The sequence below is a fragment of the Lepisosteus oculatus genome, chromosome 22 (genome assembly GCF_040954835.1).
Source record: "Lepisosteus oculatus isolate fLepOcu1 chromosome 22, fLepOcu1.hap2, whole genome shotgun sequence".
Classification (NCBI taxonomy): Eukaryota; Metazoa; Chordata; class Actinopteri; order Semionotiformes; family Lepisosteidae; genus Lepisosteus; species Lepisosteus oculatus.
This window is the reverse complement of record NC_090717.1, coordinates 10,573,354-10,582,618: the sequence shown is the minus strand read 5'-3', so window position 1 is coordinate 10,582,618 and position 9,265 is coordinate 10,573,354. Positions and strand designations below refer to the sequence as shown.

Genomic DNA, 9,265 nt, shown 5'->3' with positions numbered 1-9,265 from the left:
TCGAGCCACGTGTTATCCAACACACCACAGGCAGCACAGCCCTGGACCAGAGCTTCAGCACTGACTTGAAATACTGTATGTTTTAAATGTGCTATTTGTGAAACCAAGAACCATGTGCAGAAACTGGTAACCAAAAGTCTAAAGTAGCAAGCTGATCAATTAAATGCATCAATCCGCACTGGCAGGTAACAACTTGGAATGATCAGACTGGGTAACTACTGCATTAGATCTTCCTGTACTAATGAATGACCTGCTTCTCTTGAGAGGTACCTTTTAGCACCCTTGTAAATAAATCTGTTGCAGGCCTGCTGTACTCTTCTACTTGGGCCCAGTCAGTTCTCAGCACTACCTACCTTACTGAAGTTAAAATTGAAGAGGGTTAATACCATTAACACAATTTGAAACCGTTTATTTAATCACTTTGTACAGTTAAATGCACAACTGTGATTTTACAAACATGGCACATTTGTTCCGATATGTTTAATGTGAATAAATTATTACAGCAATTTAGAACATAAGTACAATGATGGGTCACTTTTTCTTACTTTTTCTCATCCCATATATCCAGATAAAGAACAAGTTGTGGGATTATAGGATAGAAGCTTTTAACACTTTCACAGTAGGTCACATGCAACAAATATGGCTTTTAAAATAAGTTTTAAAAAATAACTTTTGTCAGATTTCTTTTCCTACAGATGTAATGGTCTGTAAATTTTTCTGAGACAATTTAGACATACTGTTAGGATTCAAAGTGACTTTGTTCAGGTATATGAACAATGAAGTGCATCTGAAACTTGAATTTGAATGCTGTGTAAACTAAAATGTTTTTGCATGACATCATCTGCTCATCTGTCTGGGTCTACCTCTTTAAATAGTTAGTTAACCTACAGAAATTTGTCAAATCAAAGAGATCATGTCTGCAGACTAAGGAACAGATTAAGATTCAGATCAGATTTCAAGAGCCAGGAAACTGAGATAGGGATTAAAGAGGTTTTATTTTCATGGAAGGGTTCATTTTTAAACTCAGGCATTAATTTGGTGCATTCAGCAACTTGCAAAATTGAAGTGAAAGTGCTTCTATACACTTCACAAAAACAAAACTGACATACAAGAGTTATGTCCCAAGAGTAATATACTATGGAGATGTGACCCAGGTACAGAGAAACCTTCCTGAAATTAAACAGACCATGTCATTTAACCAACAAGCATGTTACTGACTACAAGTACAAGTACAGGTACAGGCCTGAGATAGTCTCATCTGCAAGTTGCATTATAAACAGTTCAACAGACTTGACACACTTTGGAAAGGCTGGAGAACTGATGAACTGACCATTGGTAGAAGCTATATTTAAAAGCCACTAAGGCACTGGATATTTTGCCATCACTGCTAATGAGGTGAAGAACAAGATCCATACCACAGGTGTAATGTCATGTTCCAGAATTGGTTGCTATTAAAATCAGTAGCTTATTAAACATCTTCAAATCTTTGCACATATAGGTTTGTAAACACACAAAACATACTGTATGTATGGCACTCTTTTACAACTCTGTGCAAAAGTGAAACCATGCAATACAGTATGTACTTACTCCTCTGCAACAAATGTTCTCTGGTAAAAAACAAAAGAAAAGGTTTGCATAAACAGGCTGCACCAGATGCAAATTTGCTCCACCAACAAAAGGCAAAAAGGCAATGGATAAGAAAACTTATGGGAGATTTCTTTGTTTTATTCTTAGTATTTGAAAATATATAAGGAATTATTTGAAGTTAGTTTGAAGTTAGAAAATCTGCATCTGAAACACCCTTGATACTTAGCCTGTTAGCACTTAACCCAGACATTCATTGCAGCAGAAGCAAAAGAGCATGTCCATATGATACCTGCAAGATAGATCCAAAGGCTGGAGCTGATGTGTTTTGAACTGAACCTATCAGGTGAAAAGTAACAGAATGGATCACAGTCACTAACCAGGAGTCACCTCCTGCAGGTCTGCATGTTATCACTTACACAAAACAAGTCATTACACAGCGCAATGCTACAGTATGTGTCCAGACGTGAAGCCCTCGTCTGCCCCAGGAGTCTCTAGTGCAATCTCTAGAGTTACAAGTGGAGCATTAGAGAGATAAGAGCTAAGACCTCCCTTCCTCACTGGAAGCATTGTGAACCAAATCCAGCATGAGAATTTCAGTGAAGTACAAGTCAATTCACAGTGACTGAAGGAAAGGAAAATAAAAATACAAAGTAGCTGTGTTCACCCCGATTTTATAAAAGTAAAATATCTGACTTACATAAAATATATATTTGCTCTTCAATAAATCCATTTTAATGGCAACTAATATGTGTGCAAACGTCCCACATCCTCCTGAAGTCCCTCACTCCCTTGTGTTGAGGAACTGATGGTTGAACTGAAAACCCAAACATGGGGAGAGGCCAGAGTGCAAGGAAGATGTCTGTGTGAGCCAGAGGAGCTGTATCTAATGTAGGACACAATGTATTTTACATATGGATTTTTACCTGTGCTAGAACTACTAGTAATGAAATCTAGAAATTCACTTTGCCTAACACACCTACACATATGAAGAGCGCTTATACGATTTATTCCCTGTGTTTCTGTGCTTTACGTTACAACACAGTCCCCCCGCCAGCAGGGAACGGTGACAGTCCTGACTCTTCCCCCCAGCAGAACTCCCACAGCCTGTGAAACTGGGGCAGGTGTCCAGCATCTTGGTTAGGACTCGTGCTTCCCTCCATCGTCATATAGCTTGCGAAGGGTGGAGTCCAGGAGGTAGTCCACGGACCTGAGGAAGAAGGCACACAAGCATTAAAAACATCCGGGTCTGCAGGAAGGTGCAGAAGTCAACTTGAAGTTGATAGGCACATAACGTCCGAAGAACAGCAACCTCAGACTAATTTGCACTTTTCACAGCACCTAAAGCTCATTTCCACAAACTGACCAACTGCTTACAGGGGGCCAGTTGGTCAGCTTCCTAGAATCTGCTTTTTCTGCACAAGAAATGAGAAAATAACAGGACTGCTGACCTCCACCAAACAATGAATAATGTAGAATGTAGCACCACCGGTGTTTACCCCACCTCTGTTTTGGCAGTACATATTACAAGAGGCCTTGCATAGGGCACCGGATGAAAGACTTTCTTTCTGAAATGCAATTGTCCCTTTATTACTTCTGGCAATTCACTGTATCCTGGAATATTCATCAGAGAGTTTTCCCTCAGGCCTTACATAATGCACAAGGCCAAGGTACTGGATTCTGATATACTTAGATCTATTTTGGTCATGCTTTCCGTGATGGTGTTTTGTGCATGTTATCTCTTTGTCAGGGCTGCGCAGTTCAATGAGAAAATCTTGTTTTGATGTGGTGGCAGAACAGGAAAGTGACGACAGCATTTCCCGGGTGTCGAGAGTCCTCCCCTGGTGCCAACGCCTTGCGGCGGAGAGCCTGCGCACCTGTCGATGGGTTTGATGATGAAGGGGATGGTGGACAACCCGATGGCCGTGGTGGTCCACTTGCGCACGGGCAGGGGCCAGCGGGTGGCTTGGCCCAGCAGGAACAGCGACGCAGCACAGACGCGGTTGATGGTGAAGCCGGGGATGGCGACCGAGGCCAAGGCCTGCCACACGAAGGTGTCCACCACCGCCACTCCCACCCGAAGCCTCTTCCCTGGCTTCTCCCCATGTTCCTGGGGACAGGGAAGGGAAGAACCATGGCAGACAACTTAGTTATCTCTCAATGATTCTGACTCGGCTGCTCATTTTGTAGCCTTGTTTCTGTTTTTAGTCTTTGAGGGCTTGTAAAAGTTATAGAATTTAAATGAGAAATTTACAGTATCTCCCTGCGCTTTCCTGTACAGAAAGATCTCAACAGTTTGGCCTGGGACTCCTCATTTTACCCAAGAGGCACTCTGCCTATTGTGTAGGGACACTTGGGGAATCTGGCTGAAGCACCATGTTACCTTTAACTCGCCAGCAGACAACTTCCTGAAGATACAGGCTTGGCCGCAGGGCGTGCCACTCTGTGGAATGTTTGTGTTTTAGTTTCAAAGCTATTCACCGTTCTTCGGGATCTTCATCCATCCACTTTCTACCTGCTTATCCACTACAGGGCTGCAGGGGAGCTGAAGCCTTACCCCACAAGGTGGGATACACCCTGGATGGGACGCCAGTCCACTGCAGGGCAAACACACACTCACGCCAGGACCAGTTTTCCCAGATGCCAAATAACCAACCAGTATGGCTACGGACTGCATGCAGGAAACCCACGTGAACACGGGGAGAACATACAGACTCCCAGCGCTGGGAGGAGAGGCAGCAACGCTAAACACTGCAGCATCATTCTGCCCCAGGTGAAATCTATCACTCAGAACCCTGTTGGTGTGCAACAGCTTCCACGCACAATGTGAGGAAGTGCAAGTCAAGGAATTATTAACCCGAACAGGAATTATGGGTGTGAGCCTCTGTTGTTCTTCAGTGCCACCTGTCCGCTGCGCTGGGAGTTTCCAGCAGTTGATTCCCGAGCTGAGTGTGCACAGGCAATGTCGCAGCACAAGCGCAGCACATGTAAGGGTTACTGCCCGGTGTTGGCGGACGCTCTGGGTGGACACTCACCAGTGCCGCCTTCTGGCCCTTGTCTGCGGCATCGGCAGTCACGTAAGCTGTGGCGACGGCATAGCTGGCCCACACCGCGCCCACCGGCACCAGGGCGCGGAATGCCTCTCCCACCTCATTGGCATAGCCTGCAAGGGACCAAGACGAATCCACAGAGATCGCAAAAAATCATTTTCCGAACGCGCTGCAGCCCCTGCGTACATGGGGATATCGTTTCCATGGTGCAAGAGCCCAACCACCAACTTTCAAACACCTGCAGCAGAATCAAATGCAGTCCACAGGGGAAGAACGAGAAAGAAACGTTTCCACCAGTTAAAAATACTGCCAAAGTCACACTAATAAAATCACTGGTGTATAGAAAATTTTTTTTCTAATGCTTATTTAATCCAGCCTGCAGAACACAATCGAAACACAGAGATAAAACATTTTTAATAAAACCGCCTTTTTTAAAAAATCAATCCTTAAAAAATAAAATAAAGTTTTCTAAGTGTGAATTCAAGGTCACATGGGAGTGGGAGCCCATTTCTGAAAGCAACGGGCACAAGGCAGGGTACACCCTGGACTAAACGCCAGTCCACTGCAGGCACAAACACGCACACACTCACGTCAGGGCCAATTCTCCCAGAATTCAATTACCAGCATGCCTTTGGACTGCGAGAGGAAACCTACGCGAACACAGTGAGGACATGCGTACTCAACACAGACGGCACCCGGGGCCCAGGCACTGCGTGGCAGTAATGCTAACCACTGTGCGAGTGCTGTCAGTTCAGCTGTTCCCAAAATTAGAACACGTCAAGAGTAGAATTACAGCCCTGAATAATAGGAACATTTACAGCACAAAATGTTACCTGGAGGGTAGAAACTGCTACACTATATGTTGACAGAAATGTCTGGTGGTCAAGTCAGGGCCAATAAAAGTGTTGTAAAATTGCTGAAATGGGAAATGGGAACCTTGCTGAATGAGCAGCAGCTTAGCTTGAGAAAGCTGAACCAGCCTCATTCTGGGGTGCAAAGAATGTCACATACGCAGAGATTACATTATTCTTGAAAACTCTCAGCTGTTTAAAATTAGGTTTTAAACCTGTTTGTTAATGTATCATACGTTAAATCAAATATTACATGACCATTGGGTTTTTATTGCTGTGAAAAATTATCTTTTTCTTCCCTTAAACTTTTATACAACACTGCAGTGTTGTTCATTCCATGGCAGAGGTGTTAAAAGGAAGATCTCAGGGACTGATTTGCAAACGAACACCTAGTAAGTAAATGAATACTGTACAATACCAGATATTAATTCACTGTCAAGTAGAATAATACTGTACAAAACTAGATATTAATTCACTCCCAAGTAAATGTATATTATACAACAGATTTGAATTCACTCTCACGTAATTGAATACTACACAATACTAGATATCAACTCAAGAAGCACTGTACACGATATCTCTACTGGCACCTAATGGACACCCGGCAGAAAAGCATTCTATTTGTGTCTCATCCAATCCTGTCAAGAACGCAAACTGCTGTTCTGCATTACGTACCGTAACCTTTATCAAGGGCACAAGATGTTCTCATCTTAATTAATAATTAATATGAAAATCAAGTCAGACAATAAATTACAATTTATTGCAAATAGCATTGTGGAAATCTTTTTCCGGGACAAACTCTCTCCTAGCTCATAAAGAACTATCTGGGATGATGTACAGGTTTCATTTACTCATTTGCTCTAAATATTTTTGTCAATGTACAATGGAAATCAGATCTTGCTTAATATTTAAGAGGTCAGTTATGGTCCAGAAACATTCCACATTTTTAACTTAACAGATATGCACACACTCACACCTTGGGACAATGATTTTATTGAAGCACAGAAGAAATCCATCCATCCATTTTCTAACCACTTTATTCAATTCAGGATCACAAGGGAGCAGGAGCCTGTCCCAGCAAGCAATAGGCAGAGGGCAGGATACACCCTGGATGGGACGCCAGTCCATCACAGGGCAGACAGCCATACGCACAGGGCCACTTTTCCCAGAAAGAAGTTAACCTACCAGTACGTATTTGAACTGTGGGAGGAAACCGGAGCGCCCGGAGGAACACCACACAAACACAGGCAGAACATACAAACTCCACACAGCTGGCACCGCAGGAAATGAAATCAGGGCTCCAGTGCTGTGAGACAGCAGCGCTAACCGTGTTTGCCTTACCTCAATTGCATTATAATAAATCAAAATCAGCACTTTCTTCACACCCCTAAAACGAGTATGCAGTAGTGTTTAGTGGCTCATACTGTATATCATGCAGACATCAGGAACCAAATGTCCATTTTCAAGAAAAACAACCAAACTGGTATTTGCTGAGTAATTCTTCAAAATGTCCCTATCATTTTATTGAGTAAATAAGACAGAGTCTGGAGGGTGCAGCTCCAATTTTGCTTCCTGTACAAAATGAAGGCCTTTCCTGTTTGCTCACTGCCAGCGCTGGTTCCTGGTTTTAAGGCTGCCTCACCGTGAGTCTTACAGCCTCAGACATATAGACACAGTAGGTCTCATAACTTGATGGAAATAAATATTAGTAAACTATTTCTGAGTGTTTTGTATCCAACTTAGGGATGTTTTGGTACAACAGACATCGAGCATGAGAGCTAAGGTAACAATTACAGTATAATTTATAAATATAATTACAAATGCATGTCAAAATAACAAAGGCTGCTGTGTCAACAAAGACAATATTAGTCATAATATAAACTGTCCCTGTTTATATTGTAAACTCACTGTTTATATTGTAATAGTGCAACAGTACCTCGATGTTTTGTGTATCGTGGTTTGGCAGTGCTGAAGTTTGAGAAAGAGCCCTACTAACTGTATTCGTAACTTGATTTCAGTTTTTTTATTTGTTTGAGTAACAAGAAAGGCAATATTTCAACACGGAGCAGGCGTTACACGTGTTGTACTGCTGGTCTCTTGCGAAGTACAGTAGAGTAGTATAAAGTTGTACTACTGCCTGGTAGTTAAAGTTAAAGTTAAAGGTGATTCCCAGCCCTTGAAGGGTGTTTCACGCAAACGCCGCTTAAAGACGGGAGCTCACATCCCCGGCTAAGGAAACGCGACAAATCGATAAGTTGCACGATAACTTTTTAGGGCTTACCTAAAAAGCGGACCCATGTGTCTCGATATATATCGACCTCCTTGGCCGGCTGCGCCCGGGACGGATCCATGTCCCTCTGCACAGTGCAAGCGCGTCCGATCGCCGGGGTCCACGACTAAGGGCTCGTCAGCAAACTATCACGTTCTTCACTGTTTTTACAAATACTGTACGCGATGACTAAACCCATATAGCACTTTTCAAAGTCCTAGTTACCGAGGACGACCTGGTAAAAGCGCGTTTAAAAGAGATAAAACGTTTCACTGTGGTTTACTACAGTGGCGATTAGCCATAATTTAGTAATGGGGGGGACACGTTTTTAGAAATGATTTGAGTTTCCCGTTTTAGAAAGCAAACGAGTGCCTTCATTCTATAATTCAGCTTCTCGATCAAAATAAATACTAAAGGTCTCTTTACCGCTCCACAGCCCGGTTTAACGTGCCCAGGCTTAATTAAAGCGTGCGTTTTGTGGTGAAAAAAAAATACTGCGCACTGCACCAGGTGAACGACGGTCCCCAAGTGCCAGGAGGTCTGCTACAGCAGCTGCCTGACTGAATATCACAAAAGGATGCGTTACTGCAAACTCACCCTTAACCACCTTCATATCATATGGGGACTATATCCCTAGAGACACCCTGAATCTGTGTCACAGTGCACTAATAACACTAATAACGATTTTGGCCTGTCGCGATTAAAACAAGGTCATTGAGGTGGAGTGGCCTGAGGAGTTCGCGCATGCCTGTACTTGCTACCAGTGCACTGATTATACACAGCAGTTTGCCGTCATAACAGCTCAGGCTGACGAAGTCGTACCAGAGCAGAACTTAAGAACCGTGTCGTTTAAATACACCCAGACTGATGATGACGATAAGACACAGTACACAACAGCACAAATCCGACAGACACCTTTCCGCCCCCTCTCTCTCCCGGACAATGTCCCTCGCCACTCCCCCTCTCCACACTGAGCTCCGGTGAAGCTGCCCCCGTAAAAAAAAACAGCACAAACGGTGAAACCCCCCTCATTGCTCTGTGACGCTGAAAATAGCGTGTGTGCTGCTTTCGTTTCCGAGATATAGCGCCTTACTTTTTCGGGTTATAACGTGACACTCTACAACGAAGGTTGCAGGTACCAACACACTCGATACTTGAACTCCTGACTGTGATCAAAACAAAGGGTGCAGTCTGTCTGGTCGGGTGGGGTGGATGTTTCAAGATATTTCACTATAGCGCCTTCTTTTTCTGGCTGTGACGTCATCCTGTGACGTACAAAAACAGCAAGATCACGATCACCAGATCTTTCAACTGTGATCTTTTAATCAGTTGATCACAGTCTTTGCAATTTCACACCTTTATGGTCGGGGAACAATACAGAGCTTTAATGCAGTACGTTTCCTTGAACAGTTACACACCAGATGATGCAATTTTGTACTAAACTCTACGTCTTTAATATACTCTGTTTTGTGACGGTAGAACTTAATAAGTATTGTAAGAAAACTTTTGCT

The 9,265-nt window shown here is 43.3% G+C and overlaps 1 protein-coding gene across 1 annotated transcript; it reads right to left on the bottom strand.

Moving 5' to 3' along the window:
• Window positions 1–393: 393 nt before the first annotated feature.
• Window positions 394–8,265, bottom strand: mtfp1 (mitochondrial fission process 1). Its single transcript, XM_006640432.3, has 4 exons — window positions 7,767–8,265; window positions 4,620–4,747; window positions 3,462–3,694; window positions 394–2,794 (listed from the first exon to the last, which is right to left on the bottom strand). Exons 1-4 carry the CDS (start codon window positions 7,834–7,836, stop codon window positions 2,725–2,727), a joined length of 501 nt encoding a protein of 166 aa, XP_006640495.1. The 5' UTR covers window positions 7,837–8,265; the 3' UTR covers window positions 394–2,724.
• Window positions 8,266–9,265: the final 1,000 nt, after the last annotated feature.

Coding starts and splice junctions, on each gene's coding strand:
- mtfp1 (XM_006640432.3), bottom strand. CDS start 7,836: ATGGATCCGTCCCGGGCGCAGCCGGCCAAGGAGGTCGATATATATCGA. Junction 4,748..7,766: donor CACATGGGTCCGCTTTTTAG/GTAAGCCCTAAA, acceptor GGTCCCTTGCAG/GCTATGCCAATGAGGTGGGA. Junction 2,795..3,461: donor ATCATCAAACCCATCGACAG/GTGCGCAGGCTC, acceptor CTTCTTCCTCAG/GTCCGTGGACTACCTCCTGG.